This window comes from Eschrichtius robustus, chromosome Y, assembly GCF_028021215.1.
Source record: "Eschrichtius robustus isolate mEscRob2 chromosome Y, mEscRob2.pri, whole genome shotgun sequence".
In the NCBI taxonomy this organism is placed as follows: Eukaryota; Metazoa; Chordata; class Mammalia; order Artiodactyla; family Eschrichtiidae; genus Eschrichtius; species Eschrichtius robustus.
The window spans coordinates 3,546,798-3,574,213 of record NC_090846.1 but is presented as its reverse complement, the minus strand read 5'-3'; the positions used below and the strand labels follow the sequence as shown (position 1 = coordinate 3,574,213).

Below are 27,416 nucleotides of genomic sequence, written 5' to 3'. Positions count from 1 at the left end.
CCCATGGAAGGGGACACTACTATTGACAATCACGAATAGTAGACATCCCTCAGGTTAAAACTCATTTTCTTTCCTATTTTCTACCTGAAAGCCTAGGCCAGAATGCTTCCCTCTAATAAGCCTGTCTTGAGTAATGCCTCTTTGATTGGATTATATCCATGTTCTTCAGTAGAGAACAAGATCCTTTACTTCATTATATTTGTTTGAACTTACTTTGAGCCTTCTCCAATTCTAAGTCAAAATAGATTCTCAGTTAAGTGATGATTTATAGTCAATGATGCTTTGAAAAAAATGACTTGTTAATGTTTACAGATGACAACTCTATCATAACATTCTCTCAAAACTCTAACCTCCCACCAAAAACAAAAATCTCCTGTATCTATAAAAGTCAGTTTTTACTTCCTTATCTTCATGCTGGAAATAGTATCAAAAGATCAGGCATTTGCCTAAAGCAGACCTGAAAATCTCTTGTAACTGTCACATCTGTCTATTAAGCTGGTAAGGACTACACTATGGAATATGAACATAGAAGCTGTCTTCTATTTGTTTGTAAATTATGCCCTGGTCTGTAATAATAATTGTGTACAATAATTGTAATGTTTATAATTGTAACGATAATTTTAATAGCACTTATCACCATAAGAAACTGCACATCAACTCAAATGGAGGCATATCAAATCCAGCAGGCCCATTAATCATATGAAATGCCCAGTTTGATTTAAATCAAGTTTTTGAATGTCCAGCCCCTTTTGGTAGCAGTTCAAGAAAATTCAATGAATTATAATTAACAGATCTATAACCAAGAATATAACCCATGCTTAATAAAAGCATTAAACTGTGTGAGTCAAAAACTGACAGAACTGAAAGGAGAAATAGATGAATCCACTGTCATAAGTGTAGATTTCAACACACCCCTAACAGAAATGGACATCTCCAGCACGCTAAAAATCAGTAAGGACATAGTTGAACTCAACTACACCATCATTCAACTGGACGTAACTGATATCTATATACTACCCCACCCAACAACAGCAAAATACACACTGTTCTCAAGTTTATGTGGAACATTCATCACACAGACACACACACACACACACACACACACACAGACACACACCACATTCTGGGACATAAAACACACCTTAACAAACTTTAAAAAATAGAAATCATACAAGGTCTGCTCTCACCACAATGGAATTTAACTAGAAATCAACAACAGAAAGACAGCTGGAAAATCTCAAGATACTTGGGAGATAAAACAGCACGGATCAATAGAGAAGTCTCAAGGGAAACTAAAAATATTTTGAATTAAATGAAAATTAAAACACAACTTATCAAAATACCCTTTATGGAATATAACAAAAGCAGCACTTAGAGGAGAATTTATAGTATTAGAAAAGAAGAACAATCTAAAATCAATCATCTATATTTGCATCTTAAAAAACTAGAAAAAGAGCATATTAAATCCAAAGAAAGCAGAAAAGTAATAGTAGAGCAGAAATCAAGGAAAATGAAAACAAGAACTCAAGACAGAAAATCAGTGAAACCAAAATCCTGGGTTGTTTTTTTTTAAAAAAGATCAGTAAAATTAATAAGCCTCTAACCAGGCTAACTAACAAAAGAAGAGAAAAGACAAAACTAACAAATGTCAGAAACAAAAGAGGGGACTCTTCACTAAAGATCCCAGGGGCATTAAAAGGATAGTTAAGCAGCACTTGAACAATTCTATCCCCATCAATTTGAAAACGTAGATGAAACGGACCAATTGCTGAAAAATAGAATGCTTATGCACACAACAGGAAAACAAACAACATGAATAGGCCTATATCTATTTTAAAAATTGAATCGCTAATTAATAATCTTCCAAAGCCGGAAGCAGTGGGTCCAGATGAGATCACTGGTAAATTCTACCAAACATTTAAGGAAGAATTTATACTAATGCTCTACAATGTCTTTCAGAGAATAGAAGCAGAAGGAATACATTTGAACTCATTTTATGTGGCCAACATTACCCTAATACCAAAACCAAAGACATCACATGAAAGATATCTACAAAAGATATCCTAATAATTCTCATAAACAAAAATCCTCAACACAAAACATTAGTAGGGCTTCCCTGGTGCCGCAGTGGTTGAGAGTCTGCCTGCCAATGCAGGGGACACGGGTTCGAGCCCTGGTCTGGGAAGATCCCACGTGCCGCGGAGCAGCTGGGCCCGTGAGCCACAATTACTGAGCCCGCGCGTCTGGAGCCTGTGCTCTGCAAGGAGAGGCCGCGATAGTGAGAGGCCTGCGCACCGCGATGAAGAGTGGTCCCCTCTTGCCACAACTAGAGAAAGCCCTCGCACAGACACGAAGACCCAACACAGCCATAAATAAATAAAAAAACAAATACTTAAAAAAAAAAAAGTAGAAGTCTAAAAAAAAAAATTAGTAAATCAAATTCTACAATGTATAAGAAGAATTATACACTGCAACCAAGTGAGATTTATCTCAGGTACACAAAGTTGCTTCAATGTTTGAAAATCAATTAATGTAATCCATCACATCAACAGGTTAAAGCAGAAAAATCACATGATCATATCAACAGATGCAGTAAAAATATTTGAAAAAAATCTAACATCCTTTCATAATAAAAAATCTCAGTAGATTAAGAATAGAGAGGTACTTCCTCAATTAGACAAGGAAGATCTAATGTCATACTTAACTGTGAGAATCTCAAAGCTTTCCCACTAAGATCAGGAACAAAACATGAAAATCCCTTATTAGCAGTGCTTTTCAACATTGTGCTGGACTTCCTAGCTAATGCAACAACACAACAAAAGGATATAAAAGGCATACACATAAGGAAAGAAGAAATAAAATCATCTTTCCTCACAGATGACATGCTCATCCAAGTAGAAAATATGAAAGAACTGAGAAAAAAAAAAAAAAAAAAAACCTCCTAGAACTAATAAGCAAGTATAGCAAGGTTGCAGCGACAAGTTAATATACCAAAGTAAATAGCTTTTGTATATACCAGTAAGAACAAGTGGAATTTGAAATTTAAAATACAATGCCATTTACATTAGAACCCCCAAAATTAAATACTTAGGCATAAGCCTAACAAAATATGTGCAAGATCCTCGGGAGGAAAACTATAAAACTCTGATGTACAAATCAAAGAAAAACTAAGTGGAGGGATACCCCATACTGAATAGAAAGGCTCAATATTGTCAAGATGCCTGTTCTTCCCAACTTAATCTAATGCAATTCCAATAAAAATCCCAGCAACTTATTTTGTGGATATCAGCAAACTGATTCTAACAGTTAAATGGAGAGGAAACACACCCAGAACAGCTAACACGATAATATAGACGATTAAATTCAGAAGAATGACACTATCTAACTTCAATGTTAACTACAAAGCTACAGTAATCAACACAGTGTGGTACTGGTGAAAGAAAAGAGATAGAATAGAAACAGATCTATGGAACAGAGAGTCCGGAAGTAAACCCTGATCTTTGACAAAGAAGCAACATCAATACAATGAAGAAAAATAGTGTGTTCAACAAATGGTGCTGAAACAACTGGACACCTACATGTCAAAAAAAAAAAAAAAAAAAAGAATGTAGATACAGCCCTTAACATCTGCCACAAAAATTAATTCAAATTGAATCACAGATCTAAATATAAAACAAAATTATAAAATTCCTAGAAAATAACACAGAAGAAAATCTAAAAGACCTTGGGTTTGGTGTTACGAGGAGAAAAGCTCAGGGAGATGAAATGTCCTGCAAACAAGGATCTCTTATCAGCAGTAATGTATCAGCATCTGTGTTTGTTTAAAATATTGAGAGACAGAGAGAGGGAGAGATTTTTGCTTTCTTGCAGAACATTCAGAGCACATTTCAGCACCCAGATCTTCAACAGAAAACCTTATGGAGCTTCTTGAGGTGTGAGCGGGAGTTAAGGGAAGAACTTCCTGCCAGAACTGGAAGTTCTAATGATAACTGACATTGGATTATTATTTTAAAGGAAAAGAGAAACTGCTACACACTTGAAATGACACAAGTGATCACAGTGGTATTTATGCTGAGTCCTGGAATTTCAAGTACATTAATGGGCTTCAGCAGTTTGCAGAGTAGGGACCCTGACCAGCAGCAGCACCTGGGAGCTGGTTAGAAATACACATCTGTCCCAGATCGGAGGAATCAGTAACTGCAATGGGGCCCTGGCACTCTGCATTTAACCTGGAAGTTTAATCCTCTGGGGGATTCTGATGCCCACTCAAGTTTGAGAACGACCGAGTGCCTTTAAAAACCACCAGCAGAAATGATCTCTAGCCTCAAACACTTATTCCTCCCTACTGATTACCCCTCACCATGTGCAAGACACTCTCCTTACCCTCAGCTACAATCAAAGCTAAGGAGGATACATCTTGCCAGCTACCAATTCTCTGGGTCAATATGCAAATGTATCCCTTGTAAAGCCCTGTGTCTTAGTTGCCAGAACAGCAGGAAGGAAGTCAAATGAATAAAAATTGCTCATTTGGCTATTCACGGACAGCCAGTGCAGGGTGTCTCATCCTGAGCATTATTGAGTTTGGGCACATGATAATATAATTCTTTGTCTTTGGGGGCTGCCCTGTTCATTGATCATATGTTTAGCAGCATCCCTGGCCTCTATGTACTAGATATGTCAGTAGAGCCACACAACAGACACTGCCACAGGGGACAAAAACACCTTTGTTGAGAACACTGGGTTAAACCAAGTGAGCTGGCTCTGGAAAGTAAACTACATTGGATAGTTAAGACTATGAATTCTATAAAGGCCTAAACTATACACAGTGCCAATATCCCACAACACTTACCCACCTCCTATCTCCAGCCTATGGAAATAGAATATAGGCAGACAACCCCAGATTTCAGGCTACATTGACAGAGCCAATCCGTTTTTCTACCCAAATTTAGGCATGTCTGTAATCCAAAAGAATGACCCTCAGTTTGCTATACCTCTCAAAATGTTATAATCTTTCGATCTGCTGCTCAAGATTTTCATTTTTGTTTTCACAACATGTGATTAAAACAAAGAAAAAGTTTATTGGGTTATAAAATGCCATGGAGTCATCACAACTCTTAGTTCACAGATAACATTTGTTTTGAAAATGTGAATCTGTACAACTAAATTAACAAAATTAACAGAAAATTTAAGCATAATATAAATTTACCATTTGCTTATGTGATTTCTGAATGCATATAACGACACCCGTCTGAGCCCAGTGGCACAAAAATACACAAAACGCACACCTGTTCATGTCATACATCTATAAGCTACCTCAGCTCATGCATATGCTAAGAGCCATACATCTCTTCACAGTAAATCACAGTAACTCAGCGCTTTGATGCCTACTTCCACAAAATTTGCCAGGTCTTCCTTAATGTACAGAATGACATATTTATTATAATATTTATGTCTTTCTTATCCACTAAATGTGTAAAACTGTGTCATTTCTTTTATTAGGGTTGCATCTTGTGTGTGTGTCAACCAAGTTTGAGCGTTGTGCGTCTAACCCCATTTCTTTCATTAGCCCTGAGATTTTCGTTGCTCGTTTCTGCAGAAAGCCGTGACTTGGAAGACGGGTATGCCAGTTCAGAGTCTGAACCTCTTCTGGCGCCAGAACCAGGGCACTGGAAAAGCAGCCAAAGCCCCTCCCCGTTGGCTCCTCCCCTCGGGACTCAACCTTCAACCTCAGGGCAGAGACAGCAGCCCCACCTGGAAGCCGGAGTCCCACGCTCGCTGGCAACTCCTCCTCCTGGGCTCCCCTGCTGACATCTCTTCCGAGCACTGCCACCCACCCCCCTGCCCCGGTCCCCGCCAGTCCCGCAAGGGCTGAGCCCGCGTCCCCTTCATCTTGTTCCCCCCAGGGTCCCGCCGCTCACCCGCTCCGCGTCACCAGGCACTGGCGGAGCCCCAGCTTCCGGAAAATGTCCACCACCGTCTCCATGAGGGTGTGGTCCGTGACGGTGAAAGGGCTGAGGTTCAGGACGCGCCGCAGCTTCAGGGGCTGCGGGCTGTTGGCTGGCAGCTCAGGGGGCTCCTCGGTGAAGTACATGACCGAGTCGCTCACGATGCCCTCCTGCCTCTGTCTGGCGTTCTCTGGAATGGGCGAGCAGGACGGTGAGCCCCACGAGACTCCCTTGCGGGGTCCCTTCCCCCACCCCATCCCACCCCATCCCACAGCGACACACGACTTCCCTCCCCCAGCAGCCTAGAATCCCACAGAGGAGGGGCGCAGCAGGCAGACTCTACATTCTTAACTTGGAGCTTCAGCCAAACATCTGTGAAATTGGCATCTCTCTCTCTCAAGCTAATGCTGTGCGAGACCCCCCTGCTGTGACCTGATCATTCACTGCCAAAGTCTTGCAACGCGGGCCTGACCAGGCTACTTCCTTTAGGGAAATGCACTGCTTCTGCCTGGACGTCAGGGCACCCAGCTGGCCCAGGGCCTGCCACCCTTGCTTTCCTGACACACCTTCACCTCATCAGGGGCCGAGGTTTGACGTGAAAAGGAACCTCACTTAGCTGCCCAATGACCTTAATACATGGTTTGGGTTTTTTTTTTTTTTTTTTTTACAAACTAACGTATAACTGGCCCAGATGGCATTATAAATCCTGAAAGGAACAAGAAACCAAGAGGACCATCCTAGGCTCACAGCCCAGAAACGCAGCTCAGTCTAATCATGATTTTTGGGACCCAAGAAATAACCCTAGAAAAAGTATATTTTACCCCTTTTAATCTCCTTTTTTGTGAATTTCTCAAAGGAATTAGAACTGCTGTGGTTACAATTAGCCAATTTCTGTCTACAGAGAATATCATGTGAAAGAAAGCTAAAATAAAATATGCTAACAGGAACTCATATACCTAAATGAAGTGCTAGAAACCAGGCTATTTAGATTCATACATGAAGTAGATTCATGAGTAGACGTATCTCCAAGGCAAATTTCCTTTGGTAAAAAATTTAATCTCTGTTTTAGATCACGTGAGGAATTAGGGAAAATGTACAGTGAGGCTTACCTTAAAATGGATCCTGATTTCTACAATTTTTGCTTTCTCAAAGACTACTGTTCATCTATATTGTTCATTTTAAAAAAATTCCAACTGCCTGTTCTGAAGTGATTTATTGCAATAGAGTACTCTAATGGAAAGCTGGAAGCTGGTGAATGGAAGAAGAGCCAACAGGAAAGCTCTTCACATCTTTCTACTAGGGTGAACCATCTATTCCTTGTTTGGACAAGAAATCTTTATCAGTCACCAGAATGGCTGCAACAAACTCAAGGATATAAGTTCACAGAGGGCAGAGCCTGACTACTGTCATCCCAGCTTCCCTGGAAGCTGTGCTCCCAGCTTCCGGGACAGCACCAGCACATAGTGGATGCTACCAGCAAGAAATATTTCCTGTGCAAGAGGGTAAACCAAGCCCTCACCCAGGGCATGATCCAGTGCTACTAGAGTATAGACTCCCAGACCCCAGGGACTCATGGGAGCCTGCCTGTGTAAGAAAAGAAGAAGGAGTGTAGGAAGGAAGGAAGAAAGGAAGGAAAGAAGGGAGGGAGGGAAGGAGAGAGGGGGAAGGGATGAAAGAAAAGAAGATGGCCCAACATTTGCCATGTGTAAAAGGCCCAAAAAACAAGAAGAAAATACACCAAATATTAACAATGGCCTTCTGTGGTGTTGAGAATATGGGTAAATTTTTTTATTTTCCCATTTGCTATTGATTTCCCCAGTATTCTATGCATATTAGTTTTACTTCAAAAATGTAACAAACTTCATATTTGTTGTAAAGATCAAGTGGTTAAACTGTTTTTAAAGTTGTTGTTAGTATTGGGGGTCTGCTGTTCTATTCTACCACAACTACTCTCAGTGGCTGCAGCTCCTGAAAAATGATGTACCCTTTACGAGCGCCTGTTAAGGTCATTCAACCTGACATTCCACTTGTTAGCAGCAGTACGATCATAATGCCAGGTGCAAGGAGGGTAATGAGGAAAGTGTTGATAAAGTGAATTCCACAAACTATGATAGGCCAAGAAATTTTAAAAGACTGGAAATAATCACATATCCAGTAAGTGATTACAATGGCTTTAGAGCAATGGTTCTCAACTGGGAGTAATTCTGCCTGCACCCTCAGGGGACATTTCTCAGTATCTGGAAACATTATTGACTGTCACTACTGACAGGAGGATGTTACTGATATGTGGTGGTAGAGACCAGGGATGCTGATCACACAATGAACAGGGCAGCCCCCTCACAACAGAGAATTATTTGACTTTAAATGCCAAAGAAGCCATGGTTGAAAAACCCTATTGTACAGTAATTATGTTTTTAAGGAGGTAATACTAATCCTGTGAATTTTAATTGCTTCCATAAAACAGATGTAATTAATAAGGAAGTTTTAACAGCGAAAAACCAGAAGAAGCCACAGTCGTGGTCAGTACAAAAACAGTATGATAAAATGGTAAATAATACTTAGAATAAAAAGCAGATTATTTTATGACAAGTTATAGTTCAGTAAGGCATAGAGAAGTCCCTCTGCATATGTTTTAATATCCCCAGCAGAAACAAGCAGGGAATCTGACCAATTCTCCATGGCTTATTATGTAATTAACCTCTCAGACAGAAACATCTTTAGCCCTAAATAATTATCCAACAGATCTGACATTTATGTTGTTGTTCAGTCATGACATAGAGCTCTTTCAACTGGCCAGAAGATACCCTAGTATCTTACACTAGTAAGAAAACAAAGAGTTTCTTTAACTCTTCTCCCATAACTCTGATTTTCCATTCCCACTGGGTCTTCTTTGAGCCCTTATTTTGATAAAATCTTTGATGAAGATAATTTTAAAATATTACAAAGCTGTTTATAAACTTTTTTTAACATTGGCAAGAAGTTTCAGAAATTCAAAGGGAGAGCCTTAGAAATAGTTAACAAAGAACAGGGATAAGCAAAGGGTTGTCTGCACAATGTATATTCCCAGTGGAGCATTTCACCATTATACCTCGACAAGTCCCGGTGGCAAAATTCATAAATACTCTTGAAGACGACATACACAGTAAACTCAAGTGCACACATAAGCCATGTCAAGGTAGGCTACAGCCTACCTTGAAATGATGGGATAGTGAGCAGGATCTCATTTGCTGGTCCCTGCCCCTTCTCCACCTGGAGAAAACACTCTAAGAGTCACTGCTCCTCCCTGCCTGGGCCTCCAAAGACTCACACCCAGGCCTCTGTCTGTGGAATCCTCCTACCTCCCGCTCCCCCTCCAAGGCGCTCATCCCTGGGCCAACGGGAGCCCCGGGCTTCTCCGAGCCGCCCGTGTCGGGAACATCCCAGCTGGGCCTCATCCCCTCTCCGCTCTCCCAACTCAGCAGCCTGCCCCTCAGCCCAGCTGATCCAGTCAGCGCACGAGGAGGAAGAGCATCCCACGGAACTGACTGGACCCACGCGGGCCTCTAACTGAAGGCGCCGGACATAGAGTCGCGAAGTGAAGGGCTTGAGCGGCGCCGAGGGAGGCGCCTGAGGCCGAGAGCTCAGCATCTGGGTCGGTCAGCCTGCCTGCAAGTCCGTCTCCGCGACCGGCCTGCCCGGCCAGCCCGCGCTCTCCCACCTCGTCCTGCTCAGCTTCGCCCAGGAAGTCCCTAAAGGGCGGAGCGCGTGTCTCCTGGCGGGAGGGGCCCAGGGGGCTGCTTGCAAACGTGGTGCTCGGTGTCCAGCCAAGAATGCCTCCGACGGGACACTGTCCCTCACGGTGTGACCTGGGGGCAGCAGCAGCAGCACTAAGAGGGAGCTCGGGAGAAATGCAGAGTCTCGGGTCCCACCCCAGACCTACTGCATTCTGGCCAGACGCCCACGTGAAACGAATAAGCATTAAAGCGTGAGAGACCCTGGCCTGAAGCCCTCCGACCCTTGTCCACTCTCTCGAACCTCTTTGAGAATGTCGGGGCACAGGGGTGCCGTTCGTCTCCGTGAAGCGTGAGCCTCCCTGCTTTACTCACTTATGGCGGGAATCAGCTCCCTCCTCTGGGCGAACCCGATGAGGCGCTCCGAGTCACTGGGGACGACCACGGGGAAGCCATTGTAGTCGGTCTCCTTGATGAGCGTCTCCACGTCCTCAACGGTCATGCTGTCCTGGGTGAGCACGGACAGCGGCGGCTCCCCCCGCCGTGGCCGCATGACGTGGGTGGCCAGCGTGCGGTGGGTGAACTCGTCCTTCACGTCCAGGAACGGGTACCCATTTAAGTGGATGTGGGCCTCGTAGATGCCTTCCTTCCCAAAGGCATCAGCCACCCACTTGCTGGTCACGGCCGCCGCCATCAGGGGCACGATGTACTCGAGACCACCCGTCAATTCAAACATGATGACCACCAACGACACCGTCATCCTGGTAACTCCACCTGCAACCAAAGGGAGGAATGAAATTGCAGGACTCGACCCCCACACCCGCGAGAGGACATGAACTGTGCAAACGGACAAGCCGGCTCTACCCTCCCGGCACCTGTTCCGCGGAGACAGTCCTACACGGCGCCCAGGCTCAGACCTCTAGGATAGAGGCCAGTCTTGGTAAACACAGCCTTGCATCAGGAGCCGTAAGTCACATCTCACCGAGGGGCTCTTCTCCCGTGAGGGACAGCAAGTTGTCTATTCACCCAGGACCCGCCTTGCTTTTTGGTGAGTGGAGCCTATGTGGGCTCTGCAGGTTTCTGACTCAGCAAGCATCGCTCTCTACCAGAACCCCTCGAGCTGGAAAATTGTAGAGACTTTTAGGGGCTACAGACAGGAGACAGACCCACCCTTGCGTCCCTTGGTATTCAAGGGAAGAATCCATATCGACTCCCGATCTGCCAGTGAGCTTAAACCAGGGTTTCTGGACCTCAGCACGAGGAACATTTGAAGCCGGATCATTCTCTGTTGGGGGTGGGGGAGGAGTGTCCTGTGCACTGCAGGATGTTTAGCAGCACCCCTGCCCCACCCACTACTGTAGACGGTACAGCTGCAAGATGGTGGAGACCCCATCAGCCTGAGTCCCCGGATGACTGAGCGGAGAAAAGCCCTCTACTACTCACATCACACACACACACACACCACACACACACACACACACACACACACACACACACACACACACACACACACACACACTCGGTACCTAGGCAGGCGGCGGCTCCCACCATGGCGTAGAGCCCTGGGGTGACGCAGTCTGCTCCGGGCCTGCACCAATTCCTGAAGATGATCCAGTCGTGGTGATGGTAAGCCAGTTGCTCCACGCCAATTCCCACCATCCTGCCTGCCATGGCCCCCACAGCCATGCTGGGGATGAAGAGACCGGACGGGATCTGCGGGGAGCGCAGGGGAAAGCAGCATGAGGGAAGGGGGCCCCCGTTCCCGCTGCCCCACCACCAGGAAAGTCAGGCCCCCTCGACAAGCTTGCATTTTGCTTCGGTCTTCAAAGGAGGGGCAACGCTTCAAAACATGGGTCAGCTGGGAAACCATGGGACCAATGATTTCACCTGCTTGGTCGTATCTACTGTGACTTGGAGAGAATGCAATTTTACACTTTCATTTCCTCGCCTTCAAAAGCTGGCCTGGTTTGCCTGCTGTGGATTAAAGAATCTCAGAGAGAGATGGGGGGCAGGTCTGTCTTCCTAACAAAGTCCATTTTCCGAAAAGTATTCTGAATATTTTCAAGCCAGGCTAGATGCAGCAAAGAAATAAGACCATGGAAACTGAAAGGTCTAGGTAATAGCGTGTTTTATATTTTGCTGTGTGAAAAACATGTTCATTTCTCTAGTGATCAGACATTTGCTACAGAGCAGACTTGACTCTGTTCGTGGAGACTGCATGTGACCGCCGATCCTGACCGGGAGCTGCATTTATGTCACCCCTACCCCACCCCTGCCCCCCAGCTGTCATCAAGCTGAGGATGCAAGTGGATCTTTACCCAAATTCGAGTTAAGTTTGGATCCTCGGGTGTGATTTCCAGAGTGTGAGACATTCCTGAGGAAATTGTTCCTTTCTGAGCACCCCTTACTTATCCCCCCCATCTTTTAATCCCTTGTAACTTCAAAGCAGACTTCTCCCAGCAGGCACCAGAAGAAAACAGATCCCTTTGCATCAGAGACAGTCACCTATTTAATACCGTTTATCCTTCCTTGTTCTTAAGGCAAAAATTCAGGTTTGTGTTTGACCACTGCACCCAAGTACACAGATCCTTAGACTTTTTTTTAATATTTATTTTTTTGGCTGTGTCAGGTCTTAGTTGCGGTATGTGGGATCTTTCGTTGCTGCGTGCAGGCTTCTCTCTAGTTGTGGCATGGGGACTCCTGATCGCGTGGGCTCTGTAGTCTGCAGCAGGCGGGTTTAGTTGCCCCTCGGTATGTGGGATCTTAGTTACCACTAGGGATTGAACCTGTGTCGCCTGCACTGCAAGGTGGATTCTCAACCACTGGACCACCAGGGAAGTCCCTAGACTTTTTTTTTTTTTTTTTTAATTCGTAAGAATACCACAAAAAGCAACAGTCATGGAACACAAGGGGGTTCTGGAGGGTTGCCAGCGTTCTGCTCCTGGTCCTGGGTGCTGGTCACACAAGTGTGTATGTTTTGTGAGAATTCCCCAAGCTGTACACGTCTCCATATGAATGATATACTCCAAGCCTTAGCTTCTTCACTGGTAAAATGGGGTTATAAATCTCTATTCCATAGGCTTGCTGTTTATCAAAAGCGTTGTTTCTTGTTGATTAAAAGAATGTCAAGTGCCCTGCGCATGAGAACATTCAGTAAAGAAAGGTCACCTCCCCTTTTCCCCCCGTCACAATCTTATTCTGGGGACTAGGGTGCTATCCCCAGAAGGACAGAGGTTGCCTCCCTCCCCTGACACCTTCCCTCCCCTTCACTTACCTTCATGCCAAAGGTAAATATGGTAATGATGATTTTGAAGATCAGCGCCAGGGCCAGCTGCCACATGGCCGTGCAAACGCCGACCCCGGCCGGCCGGTGGGGGATGTCGTCCACGGGCCGCGTCATGTTGGGGTCATTGATGTAGTCACAGAGCTGGGAGGACTCGAGGGCCCCGCAGTCATTGAAGAGCTCGGATATGAGCTCGCTCGTGCTGCGGCGCGTGTAGGGGTTGGGGTAGGCGACGATGGCAGTGATGGCGGTCACCGCGATGACCTCCAGCACCGGGTACCTCCCCAGCTTGGTGGTTTTGCGCCTCCTGCACCAGGCGATGTTGCAGCGGATGAAGAGGGTTCCCCACAGGCCCCCGAAGACCCCAAGCAGGATGAAGGGGAAGAGCTCGGCCATGTACCAGGGCGTGTGATACTCCACGTAGAAGAGGACGAGGCGGCTGTTCCCAAAGGGATTGATGGGTCGCAGCGTGAAGGCTGCCACCAGGGCCGCAAAGAAGGACCGCCACAAGGTCTTTAAGGGAAAGTAGTAGCTGACCTGCGACCAAGCAACAGGTGGAAAATCAGAGACCGGCGGCAGAAAGAGCCGCCCAGAGCCCCAGCCCCACCTGCTGGCACAGGCCATAAAGTCACACTCAAGACCAAAGACGGGCGGTACTCACTTCCTCAACCTACGTGTGAGGATGGCCCAAATGCACTAACAAAGATAGTTAAAGGACTCTATGTCTACAATTGGAACGGACACTAGTCAAGGTGTGTTTGCGCTATTTTTTAAGACAAATGAGAACACTTCATCATCATTCTGTTTATAGCACAGAGACCCTCCTAAAAGAAAAGAAACCTCTGATTTGATTCTCCAGGCAACAGATCATGGGTTGAAACCCCTGGCCCAGCAGATGTATCTGGAGGGCACATGAGTTAAGAATGGTTTGTACGTTTTTAAATGGTTGGGGGAAGAGAGAATTATTTTGTGACACGTGAAATATTCAAAAGAACAAGACTTAGTGACAAGTGGTAATTACATAAAATTCAAACTTCAGCATCCATAGGGAAGGTCTCGTTGGAAGGCAGCCACGCCGTGCACGTGCGTGTTGTCTGCGGTGCCCTCCACGCTACAAGGGCAGAGCCCAGTGGTTGCGACCGAGCCCTGAGACCCGCAAAGCCTAAAATATTTGCTACCTGGCCCTTTACGGACAACGTGGGCCGACTGCTGGACTGGATCCATTTGGGTTGCAAAACATAAAAATGCTTCATTATGTTGTTTATGAAAACGAGAGAGGAGACTGCAAATCTCCCCCCAGAAATCACACTGGCAACTTTTAAAACAGGAGTTGAAAACACGTATTTCATGGCGAACACTGCGGCTCCTTAATGAGCCGCAGGAATCTCTCAGCCCTCAGAGGGCTAGAGAGGGAAGCCTCCTGCCGCCCCGACCCCCGATGTGTTCCTCGGCGCTCAGAACCACGGGGCCCTCCGGTGCCCACGCTCACCTCTTCCAGACTGAAAAGCACACCCCCGATCGGAGCACCAAAGGCGACAGAGACCCCGGCAGCGGCCGCAGCTGACAGCACCTGTGAAGCAAAGAGCTCCCCGTCAGCCCGAGGCCTTTCCGGCAAATCAGCGGGTACTGGAGAGGCTGGAGAGGGCGGGAGGGCGCTTCATTCTGCACCTGCTCACCTCGCGCCTCTTGCCCTCGTTCTTGCTGTACTTGGAGAAGAGGCTGCTGAGGAAGTTGCCACAGCAGCATGCCACGTGCACCAGCGGCCCTTCCTTGCCAAGGCTCAGGCCCGAGGACACCCCCAGCACCAGGGTGACAGTCTTGATCAGCAGGGTCCACTTGCCCAAGTAGCCCCTGATGATGAAGCCGCTCAGGATGGTCTTTACCTGAAACACAGGATGGAGAGCGATGGGGAGTGAGGCGCTTCAGCGCCACGGCTAGGAAAGTAACCTCTCCCTCCTCTGAGGAGCAGCTTTCAAACCGAGATTCGCTAAATCATATGGAAGACAGGCTGCTTTAGTTGTTAATTTAGCTATAATTTTATATTGAGAATTTATATTAACGCCTAATTTTATATATTAATGGAACCCTGAAACAATTTCAATGCATAGTAAATCTTAATAATTCCAAGAGTAATGAGAGATCATAAAGAGGACTGAATAAGTAATTATCAGTCTCATTTTATTTATGGCATTTTATCATGTGCATTTTGCCCTCTGTTGTGTTGAAAAGACACGTGTATCTATTGATTTTAACTGTTAATTTTTCACTACTGAAAGATGGCCAAGATAAAGGAACATCTGGCTGGCCATGTGACAACGCAAATAGAACAAAATATCAATTTAACTTTAGATCCGGGTCGGCAAACTATGGCCCGTGGGCCAAATCCAGCCCACAGCCTGTTTTGTATGACCTACGAGCTAGGAGTGCTTTTAATGTTTTTAAATGTAATATGTAAACAAGACTACTAGCCTTTTAGTGAGAATAGTTCCTCAATTTTGCCTCTTGACTCACAAAGCCCAAAATATTGACTCTCTGCCCTTTATCGGAAAAGTTTGCCAACCCCTGATGCAGGCCAGGGGCATATGGGTGTTTACTGTCCAATTCTTTCAACTTGCCTGTATGTTTGAAAATATTCTTAATACAATATTGGAAAAAGAAGATGCTCAACATTCTAATAACGCACCCCTGGGGGATGTAAGGGTATCTGAATCCATGGCAACCCCTTCCCTTCCGTTGAATCTTGCCCTCTTGTCCTGAAAAGTACTTTGACTACAGGTAGAGCTGACTCCTGCACCACTTTCAGACCTGCGACGTTTTGTGCACGCCAAATAATGGCTTTCTCCCTAAAGGTGCACGTGAATTTGCGTAACGCTTTTAGAATTCAACGGGGTGTCCATCTCAGTGATTAACTTCATCTACTGGAGTCCTCTTCCCCCAAAACAGGGTTCTTCTGGATATGGAAGCATCACCCTGGATATGGAAGTCCTCTTCCCCCAAAACAGGGTTCTTCTGGATATGGAAGCATCTCCAATGGGTAAGTAACATTTTACCTTCAACCTCTCCCGCGACTGGCTGAAATGGAGTGAATGTTTACTGCCCAGCTAGCAATTTACAAGCCTGTAATCAGAGATTTATTAGACACTGAGTGAGTCAGCTAATGAAATTCATGGTCAGTATCCGTTTTCCCATTGTATAATACATAATGGGACAGTCTCAGCTCCTGTCACCGTCAGGATGTTTACATAACGTCAAAGAGCCTCCCAGTGGGCGCCAAGAGATCAGTTTCTCACGTAGCTATTACAATCCTTCTCCACCGGCACTCCGTGGCATCACCTGGAGAATCAGGCACCAGTGAGGACGAGGTATCCCCCCGCCCCGAGATCTGATGCAACTGGTCTGAGGTGTATCCTGGGCATAGGAGGTTTACAGCCTCCCCAGGTGATTCTAAAATGCAGTCCAGGTAGAGAAGCACTGCTCTCGTCCTGAGAAGAGCAGTACAGCTATTCCTAATTCCTCTGTATTTAAGGGCGGTCCTGAAACGCTCTCTGGCATCATGTCACCTGTGATGATTTGGAGAGGGTTGTGAAGTGAACTAATCCTAGCAATTTTACAGGGGGGTGACTGGACCATTTTCATCTCAGGAGTTCTTGATAGAGATCTGTTTCTTAATTCAGGGAGAAAGACCAACAGTGAGCGAGCGTGTGGGCATCCGTTCGAAAGCACTCACTAAGCTCCTTCCTAAAGGCAGACAAACTAGCAGTGGTTAAACTGGTCTTTAACTAGTGCTAGTGGGCCTATTTGAGCCTGTGCTCTGGGGATCTCAGATCCCTTTATTTAAGGGACGTTTTATTATGCCTGCCACAATCCTGCCCTTTTGTGTTGCCTAGAATAAAATTATCTACAATTTTTTGTCAGTTAGTTAATATGGATTTGGACCCCAGGGTACAGCTGAATAGTGTAATACCATTTAGAAAATTACAAGCATCTAAATTACCTGAGCCTTTGCCAGCCATGACATGTGGTGAATTGAACAATGTAAGAGGTATTTTGTAATTCTCTAAAATGACTTTATAAAATTGTCATGATCAAATTAGGGACTAAAGAAGGCAAATTCATAGATGCCAAAATCCAATCACTTGCTTTAATTTGGATCAACAGGGACTGAATCAAGCAGGGCTTTAAGGCGATGTATTGCAGCACATTTGTGACTTCATGGTGGTAACTTTAAAACCTCTCTGGCAAATAAATATTTGTGAAAGAGTTCACATTGTATAGAACTGAAACAGCAACTCAAAGTAAGTTCTAGGAGAATATGATTTCTTTTTTTTCTTTAATTTATTTTATTATTTATTTATTTATTTTTGGCTGTGTTGGGTCTTTGTTGCTGTGTGCGGGCTTTCTCTAGTTGTGGCGAGCGGGGGCTACTCTTCGTTGCAGTGCATGGCCTTCTCGTTGCGGTGGCTTCTCTTGTTGCGGAGCACGGGCTCTAGGCGTGCGGGCTTCAGTAGTTGTGGTACGCGGGCCCAGGAGCTGTGGCTCGTGGGCTCTAGAGCGCAGGCTCAGGTAGTTGTGGTGCAGGGGCTTAGTTGCTCTGCGGCATGTGGGATCTTCCCAGACCAGGGCTCGAACCCATGTCTCCTGCACTGGCAGGTAGATTCTTAACCACAGCGCCACCAGGGAACGCCCTAGGAGGACATGATTTCTTATACGGTCCACAGTGGTTCTATGAATGAAGCAGACAGTAGTAGAATCATCATTGCCCAGTTCGCTCTAAGTTCTGAAGCCCAAGAACTAGTGTGCACTTTTAAGTGTGCTTTGTAGAGCATACAAAAGCATTTTTTACACAGAAAAAAAATGGTCTCTAAATTTGTATTTTTTTTTTTTTTTTAATGTTTCAAAGGAATTTTTGACACTGGCTGGGACCTGGAACCCTCTGCTGCACTGCTGCAATGCTTGCACCCGGACAAACATCTATCAACAAAATACAAAGAAACTATAAGGGACTAAAAGTAACTGCATGCATGCCCAGTTGGGGCAAATTCTGGACAACAAGATACAAGGACACCAAAGAGCCCCACTGCCACTTCTGAAGAGCGGGAGCAAAAGCAGGTCACTGCGCATGCCCCCTGCACTCAACACCACCAAAGGGGTGGGCAGACCACCTAAGCAACTCCTCTGGCCCGACCCCTGGACACACCCCTACCCTCACCGCATATAAGGAACCAGCTCGCCTTGCCCCCCAGCAAGTAGGCCAGCAAAGGAACCTGTTACTTGTTCTCCCTCCCGGCCTGCTGCAGCTCAGGCCCCAATAAAGCTTTGCCTGAATTTCTTGCCTGGCCTCTGATCAATTTCTATTGATTAAGGAGGTCAAGAACCCTGGTCAGTAACATTGTCATGCAAAGTAATCTAAATGTTTCAGAAGCAAACATTACAAAGGATGAGTGATTTTTAAACTGTGCAGAAGTGCACTGCCTTCAAAGTTTGTTGCGACACTGCACACCAGGAACAGCTTAAGGCAGATCACCTCCTATGATGGGAAGTGTATTTTCTAAAGATCTCATTTAGTATCTTTCCTGAAGTGAAGAACAGCCCTGTATCTCAAACTGGGTAGAGCTGTTTGCATGGTTAGTTGGGTTTTAACTGGAAGGACATTCTTTATATCCAGGAACTACTTATTTGCACTTACTTTTCACTCTGCCCCTCTCCTCCAAGAACCGGGGTAGGTATTTGCACCCTTAGGTTAGGAATTTCAAGCTCTACTATAATAACAGGGAAATTTTTCTACTACTGAGTCATAATAACCAAAGCTTAATTATAAAATCTCCATTGGGCTCCTGATACTTGAAAAGATTATTGTGAACCCTTTTATAAATAGAGACATGAATCTGTTACATATTATATACGGCTGAAAGCATATTCATGTACCCACTACCATGTACCCACTACCAAGTTCAGGACAGAAGAGCAGGTACCTTTGAAAGCCCTGTGTTTGCTTCCCCAGTGGAACCTTCCTCCTCCCCCCTCCAATCATTCCCTTGCCTTTCTTAATAGCTTTAGCACATATGTGTATCACTAAACAGTATGCTTGTTTCATTTTGGCTGTTTTAGGGACTCTACAGAAATAGATTCTTACTTTATTTAGATATTCTTCTGCGACTTACTTTTTTCACTTGATACCGCTTTTTTGAGTTTTATCCACATCAATGTGTTCCTTGCGCTTTGTCACACGGGAAACAATGCTCAACTCAGTAGTTTATTCCTTTTGAGTTCAGCTGTCACAAATAAAGATGCCCGCTTTGGACGAAGACCAGGTCCAGCCAGCCACTCCCAGATGGAGTTCCCTGTCTGTCTACGAGCTGAGCTACGCATCTCTGGTTCTTGGAAGGGGAAGATGGTATTGCCCCCACATCTTTTATTGCTGCTTTAAATTTCCCACCAGTTCCCCACTGGCCATCTCCTTATTTTGATAGGCGGCTTGAGTCCAAAAGCGCCTGCTGTTGGGCATTGCGATCAGAAACCAAGATGCCAACAGTAATCTGTTCTTTTTAGTGTCCCGGGTGCCTTCGGTCTCCGATATCCAATAAAACGCAGTCAGTTCTGCCTGAACACTTGTTTGGAAAACGCATATTTGTTCCAGTGTGATTCATGCCTCAGGGCAGAACTTGAGCATAATGCCAATTTCACATCTGTTTCTGCACAATTTCATCTGGGAGAAACACAAGGCAGAAAACTGCAGCTGCAAATCAAGCCGTGCAGGGATACACAAAATGCACACAGGCACACGTCTCAGAGGACTTCCAGCTCACGCATGCACTAGGGGAGTATTCATACATTTCTTAACCATTTAACGTGCGTCTAACTCTGCTACTGCTTTTATGAGGTTCCCATCTTTTTTATGTGTCACCAGTTGAAGTTTCTGAGTGCTGTGCCCCTAGCCCCATCTTCCCCACAAGCTCTGTGGTCTTGATGATGCAGTTTTGTGATTTTTAGGAATGCATATGGTGCCTTAGAGCAGCACTGGCTGTACCAAGGAAACAGGATGGTATTGCAGCTTATTTTTCAGGCTCCTGCAGCAACATGTTCATATAAACCATCCAAAGTTCAGCATGAAATAGTCTTTTTTTTTAAATTTTATTTTTTCCTGGATCAAGACAAAGTTGAGCTCTCCTTTCGATGATCCTTTAATTACCCTATGTGGTGAGAAATCACACCCTATGTGGTGAGGAATACATTTCACCCAGTGAAAAATGGACTCTTTTGAGACTAAAAATAACGTCTCACCCTTGCTAACAGTAATGCTTTGAATCAAAGTATAAGTCTTAGAAATGGCTGGGAAGCTAGACGGCCATATTTCCCTCCAAAGTAAGAGAGAAGAAATCAAACATGGTGCCCAGCCAATTCTGCCTGCCCACCTCCATCAACTCAAGTAGAGAATTTATTTTTTGGAAGTAATGGAGAGCACTGAGAACGTGCGAGATTTCAAGATCCCGGTCTACTTCTGAGATTTGAAGGAATTAATTTTCAACTCCACTGAGAAAGAGGTTTAGCAAATGGCAAAGTGCATTCCAAATGTCTTCAGCTGCATTAAGTCAATCAGGCAAGAGAGTGGGAGAGGGAGGAGGAGAATAAAGGGATTACGTCTATCTTCCAAGAAGAGTTCTAGCTTGAATGGTCCTCACATTACCCCTGATGTGCATCTTGGCAACTAACTCCCCCTCACCTGGGGCTTCTGATCTGGCGATGACCCATAGGCATTGTGGTAACCACTGAATTTGGGTAGAAATTAACCCTTTACCCCAACTAAGATTTGTATGTGGATCTGAAGCTTGGAGTGCCATGAAGGCAAGCGCCTGGTCTGTGCTTCACTGCTGCATCCCCTGGGCCTGGGATATTCCCATCACGGAAAGCCCACAAACATCCTCTGTAATGTGTTCCTAAGATGCATTGGAAGATGATAACTTAATCCACAATGAGATAGCACTTCACACCTGCTAGGAGGGCTATAATCCAAACCAGATAACAACTGGGGTCGGTGAGGATGTGGGGAAACTGGAACCCACATACACTGCTGCTGGAATCTCAAGTGGTGCAGCCACTCTGGAAGAGAGTCTGGCAGCTCCTCAAAAGGTTAAATATAGAGTTGCCATGTGAGCCAGCAATTCACCTCCTAGGTATCTACCCAAAAGAAATGAAAACATATGTCCACACAAAAACTTGTAGACAAACGTTCAAAGCAAAATCATTCATAATAGCACAAAAGTGGAAGCAACCCATGTTCCTTAGCTGATGAATGGAGAAATGAAATGTGCTCTATCCAGACAATGGAATGTTATTTGGCCATGAAAAGAAGTACCAATGTATGCTACGACACAAATGAACTTGGAAGACATTACGCTAAGTGAATGAAGCCAGACACAAAAGTCCACAGATTGTATGATTCCAGTTACATGAAATGTCCAGAACAGGGAAATCTGCAGAGAGAAGAAAGGAGATTCGTGGTTGCCTAGGGCTGGCAGACCTGGGGGCAAATGGGGAGTGACTGCTGATGGGTACAAGGATTCTTTGGGGGTGATAAAAAAGTTCTAAAATTAGATTGGGGTGACGGTGGCACAGCTCTGTGAATATCCTAAAAGCCATCGCATTGTACCCGTTAATGGGTACACCCCACGGAATATGAATTATGTCTCACTAAAGCTGTTATTAAAAAATAGTAACATCTTTTCTTCTCTATCGGAAGAGATAAAAATCAACCCTATTTCTTCAGCATGATCAAGAAATCACTCTCAGTAAGAAAAATAAAGCCAAACAAAAGGCTTTAAAGAAAATACATACATCGTGCACATGAAATAGTGGGAAAGGATTTTCCAAGTGAAGTTTGAACCCTAGAGCTAGAAAAAGCCAAGCGGCAAGTGGCACTCGTAGTAGCCACGACGACGGTCAGGACAGACGCTGCAAGGTGAGAGCTCGGACGTCCCCCCGCACCAGCCACGGGGCTCCCAGCCGTCCCCCCACACCAGCCACGGGGCTCCCAGCCAGGACCCGCCCCTGCACCCACCTCCGACTGTTTCACCAGCAGCTCCGACCACTTCTGCCACAGGGGACACTTGTCCCTGTCCTCAAACGTGGTCTCATTGGAAGTCCAGCAGCACTGCTCGTGGCTGTACCAGGAGGCCGACAGGCAGATGCCCTCCTTCAGTTCTGTCATCCAGCCGACGGCAAGATCGACGACCCCGGCCAGGGTGCCTGGAAGAAGCAGCGAGAGCCACTCAGAGGGACGGCCGGCGTGGGCCAGGGCAGCACGTGCGCCCGGAGGGCCAGGCGGAGATGCCCGTGCCCCGGGCTGCCACGCACCCAGGAAGCCTCTTTCTTCAGTCTTGAGGTCACCTGAGCGAGTGGCAGGGCACCAGGTGTGGCAAAGGTGGTGCCCAGCCCAGTGAGACACAAAGGCCAACGATACGCTGTCCTCGGGGGGCTTTGATCGGGCGGGAGGGAGAGACCCGCAGCGCTGAGCCCACCGCAAGCCCCTGGGGCCGAGCGGCTTTCAGAACCCAGCCCTTCTGAATCTTAGAAACAGGGTACCTACACCCTATACATCATGTAACCCCCTCAGTGGCTTCTGGGGCAGGATGCTGGGATCACACACATGAGTATCCTCCAGGAAACCTGACAACTCAGACAGAACGGAGACAAAACGATTTACAACAGCCTCGTCACCGACATAAAGTTTTGCCACCAAATGGAGTCCAGCTTGAAAAATCTCACTTGTTAGAACTTTCTGGATTTTTAAAAAATTGTGGATAAAGGACAGAGGAGCTACATAAGTAAATAACTACTTTAAAGGCCGATAGAAGTGGGATAAAATCGAGTATGCAGTGGGTCAGAGAAGGCCATTTTAGGTCTCCTTCTAGAATAACCCATTCCAGTCTTTTACAAAGGCAGGGAATACTTTTGGGCTACCAAGCTTTTCACACTTTTTACTGGATCCTCATTACAACATCAATTCCCCACCGGCATCGACACCAAAGGCAGCCATACGCCAGCCTCAGGCGACCTGGCCTTGCCACTCTCCTGGTTCCATCAGCAGTCGCCCACTGTTCTAGCCAGAACACCTGAATCCTCAGCAGTGCGCAGGCTCTGACCGCCGTTCCCACGTTTCTCTCCAGGCTCCTCTCTCCCCATCACGAATCCCACACCCTGCCCACACAGTGTTCCTTGGCACACCAGGCCCTCCTCTCTGCACCGCCTCAGATAGCACTGTCCTCCCCCAACCCGGCAAGCTCCTATTTATCTTCCAGGTGCTGGCATTTATATCACCTCCTTCAGGAAGCCTTCCCTGATTTCCTAAGTCTGGGCTAAGTATACTTCCCAGGCATTCTCCCATCACCATACTTACCACATCCTGATATGATCAGTATTTATATATATGTGTATACACACACACACATCCCACACATGCACACACACACACTCCAACTAGTCTATAAGGGTGGGGGGAGTCTCTTGTCTAGTTTGTGTGCCACGGTGGGGATCAAACCAGGTGTCTAGACCCTGTGTCCCCTTTAAGTGGGCAAGGGCCATTGTTGTATTCATGTCAGGTACATAGCTGGAACTATACATCCATGTTGAATGAATGAGAGCAACAAACGAATGAAAATCATAAAACTCAGGTCCGTCCATTCACTCAAGGGCTATTTATTGAGCACCTCCTTACTACGTGCCACGTACTGTTCCACACCCTGGGGTACAGCAGTGAACACAGCAAACTCAGGTCCCTGCCTTCATGGAATCTCACCTTGGGCGAGAAGACACTAGACTGAATAAGTAAGTAAATGAGGGGCTCCAACAGAAGGTGGTAGGTGCTAGAGAGGAGAATACAGCACGTTCCAATGGCAGCCATTTCCTACAATGGTGCAGGAGAACGGTCGGACAGGTCCTCAAAAAGTTAAGCAAGGAGTCACCACCTGACCAAACACTTCCATTCCTAGGCATCTGCCCGCGAGAAATGAAAACATATACCCAACACAAGACATGTACGCAAATGTTCACAACAGCATATTCACAAAAGCCAAACAGTTGCTGAACGGAGAAACAAAGTGTGGTCCACCCACAATGGCAACAAAAAGGAATGAAGTACTGACACACGCGACAGCATGGATGAACCACGGAAACGTTATGCTGTAAAAGAGGCCAGTCACAAAGGACCATATGTTGTATGATTCCATTTTATGAAATGTCCAGAATAGGCAAATCTACAGAGACAGAAAGTAGATTAGCGGTTGCCCAGGACTGAGAGGAGGCTAGGGGCACTGGGGCTGATAGCTAAAGGGTAGGGAGGTTCTTTGGGAGCTGATGAAAATGCTCTAAAATTGACCTTGGTGATGGTTGCAAAACTCTGTGAATACACTAAAAACCACCAAGTTGTACACTTTAACTAGGTGAACTGTTTGGTATGTGAGTTATATCTCAATAAAGCCGTTACATACATACACACAAACATACATATAGTGGGCGCGGGCGACGAGGCTCAGAGAGGGAGAGACGTACTTCTAGAAAAGGTGGTCAGAGAACACCTCAAGCAGATGACATTTGAACAAAAACTGCCTTGTGTGGAGCAACAGCGACACCCAGTGGTGGCTCCTGGTTAATGCCCTGCAGAGGAGCCGCAGCTTTTGGGCCTCTCCGTCTTGGGCGTCAGAATATAATGTCTGGGCTGCCACTAAGGAGGGGACAGGCCAGACAGTGGGACCCCTGGGGCTCGCCACTGGGGAACGGGAAGGTGAATGGGGCAGTTTTCTGGCTTTTCCTTCATCCAGATCAAAAGAACACTTTAGCCACCTTCACTGCCAAGATCACCCCTTTCTTGCCTCCCTCCTATATTCACCTGCTGATGTGACCATGGGATCGCCCTTCTCCAGTGGTCCTCACCCCTGGCTGCACATTAGAATCACAGGGGAAAGGGGGCTTTACTCACTGCTAGGGTGTCATCTCCAGGGGTACTATTTAATTGAAGCTTGGGCAGCAGCATTTTTTTTTTTAATTCCCCAGGTGATTCTTCCTGAAAGAACTGATGGAAATCGGATTAACAGTGAAGCCCGATGGTCGGTATCTGACTTGTTAAAGACAGCCCGACAGGGCTCTGAGATCAGTTGATAAATCTACGCTGTGTGACTCCAGCAGGATGCCAAGACATCTACTCTGATTCCTTCATTTCCCGTACTCATCCCTTCTTCCCAGGAGCCAAGAATAACACAGGGTACAGTTTTATAAATCTATTCTAAAGAAAGACATCAAAATTCGCAGCAGACTACCCTCCCCGCCCCTCGCCACCTACCTTTAAAGGTCTTCACAGAGCCAGACGAATGGGTGGCGAAACGCCGTATGTCCATGAACTCGAATTCCCTCCCAGCATTGCTGCCAACATACACCGGGCGCGCCGCTGGGAGGGGAAGGACAGGGCGCGGGGGATGGGCGGGCAGCTGCGGTGACCGGAAGGAGAGGACTGCCCCTTCAGCTCTCTCCTGGGCCCTTCAGCACATGCAAGGCAGAGGGAGTCCCTCCCTGGCAACCAAGCCCCTCCTACCACTGTAGATGTAACGAGTGACAGGGCGGCCAGAAATCCAAGTCCTCTAATCACAAAATCTTACTCTATGCCCCGCAGGTGCTCTGCAAGTAGGTACTATATTCAACCTGTATCGCACAGCCATTCTCTAATCAGTCCTATCACCACAACTAGCGTGTTACTACAGGCAGGGGGGTTTTCCTAAGGGAATCTCTTTAGCATGATCAAATTTTTTTTCTTCTTAGACATTAACCTTCACAGCCTCCTAAAAGGAAGTAAGTTTCAGGAAACAATTTCCACGGAGGGCTGGTGCATTTGCTATTAAAAGGGGAGGTGTCCCCTCGAGATACTCGTTCGTTCACTCTGGAAACAGCTACTGCTCACAAACACGGTGTTGGGATTATACAAATGAAGGACACGGAGTCCCTGAGGGCCAGAACAACCCATGGGCTGGAGGTACCTCCCCCGGGCCTACCTCAGACCCTGTGGTGTCTCGCGTTACAGTGAGCGTCTCTCGATGTTTACAGTTCATCTCAGGGCCTGCCGGTGTTAGTAAAGGCCAGTCTCATAGGATGTTTTATTTTTAGAGATCAACATGTTCCCGTCCTTTCTCGCCTTCTACGTGGTCAAGTACTATAGAATGTGAAATGTGTGCCTTCAGTAAAATCCAGCATGGCAGTAAACCTCTGTACAGTGTGGAAAGGGCCAACCCGCTCTCTCGGTACCGCTCTCCAATGACCGCACCTGGGCCCGTCCGTGCCTTGGGGCCTTCTTGCTTTACTGATGATAGATTTATGTTAAGTGCATCGTCGTGTATTGTGCTCCTAGGTATTTGAAGGAACAACCCCCTCGCATGAAGGACAAGAGAAACGCCCCACGTACCCGCCAGCAGGCCGATGAGCAGCATTACCGCCCATCCCGACCAGGCGTCCAGCAAGCTCTTGATGAACTCCCATATGGACTCCTTGCTCTTGCTCGTTATCTAGAAACAGAAAGACATCGGAGTTGACGTGGATACACCTTCCAATTCATGCTTCCTTCTCTGAAACTGTTTCCTCAGGACACACGGCGATTGAGAAAACGAATATAATGAAGCAACTAGACTGCCACTTACGTGATTCTTTCAGTTACCTAGCACAATGGTTACATGGGCTTTCTAGTTCACAGAGCTATAAAGATGCCATAATAGTCTCCAAAGAATCCAAAAAAATTCACTTAATTAAAAAAACCTCACTAAGTGTGATTTGATCTTTGACTATTTCAAAGCCATTCTGAAGGAAGACATCACTTCGGTGTCACCGTTTTGAATACAAATCATTATTTTAGCTTAAATCATAAGGTCTGTTCACAAAAGACCCTCTTCGACAAAGACTTCATTTCCTTCTTTCATTTTCCAGGCTACATGTTAACAACAAGAATGAACTTACTTTCTCTTTCTTTCTTCCTTCCTTCCTTCCTCCCTCCCTCCCTTTATGGCTGCGTTGGGTCTTCATTGCTGTGCGAGGGCTTTCTCTAGCTGTGGTGAGCAGGGGCTACTCTTCGTTGCGGTGCGTGGGCTTCTCATTGCGGTGGCTTCTCTTGTTGCGGAGCACGGGCTCTAGGTATGCAGGCTTCAGTAGTTGTGGCTCGTGGGCTCAGTAGTTGTGGCTTGCGGGCTCTAGAGCGGAGGCTCAGTAGCTGTGGCACACGGGCTTAGTTGCTCCGCGGCATGTGGGATCTTCCCGGACCAGGGCTCAAACCCGTGTCCCCTGCATTGGCAGGTGGATTCTTAACCACTGCGCCACCAGGGAAGTCCCAAGAACCTTTTTTTTAATTTAAGTATAATTGATTTACAATGTTAATTTCAGGTGTACAGCAAAGTGATTCAGTTATACCTATATATATATATATTCTTTTTCAGATTCTTTTCCATTATACGT

The 27,416-nt window shown here is 46.1% G+C and overlaps 1 protein-coding gene across 5 annotated transcripts in view; it reads right to left on the bottom strand.

The window, feature by feature from the left end:
* Positions 1 to 5,888: 5,888 nt before the first annotated feature.
* LOC137757635 (H(+)/Cl(-) exchange transporter 4-like) overlaps positions 5,889 to 27,416 on the bottom strand; it is a 70,176-nt gene continuing 48,648 nt past the window's right edge. For 4 of the 5 annotated variants that reach the window (XM_068534231.1, XM_068534234.1, XM_068534230.1 and 1 more), the window contains 9 exons: positions 26,380 to 26,479; positions 21,994 to 22,181; positions 21,332 to 21,409; positions 14,615 to 14,821; positions 14,428 to 14,508; positions 12,930 to 13,475; positions 11,182 to 11,368; positions 10,031 to 10,429; positions 5,889 to 6,135 (listed from right to left, as the gene is read on the bottom strand). In XM_068534231.1, the coding sequence (XP_068390332.1) occupies positions 5,915 to 6,135; positions 10,031 to 10,429; positions 11,182 to 11,368; positions 12,930 to 13,475; positions 14,428 to 14,508; positions 14,615 to 14,821; positions 21,332 to 21,409; positions 21,994 to 22,181; positions 26,380 to 26,479 (2,007 nt within the window). In that variant the 3' untranslated portion in view covers positions 5,889 to 5,914. The remainder of the gene's footprint in view (positions 6,136 to 10,030; positions 10,430 to 11,181; positions 11,369 to 12,929; positions 13,476 to 14,427; positions 14,509 to 14,614; positions 14,822 to 21,331; positions 21,410 to 21,993; positions 22,182 to 26,379; positions 26,480 to 27,416) is intronic. The other variant, XM_068534232.1, reaches the window with a different exon arrangement.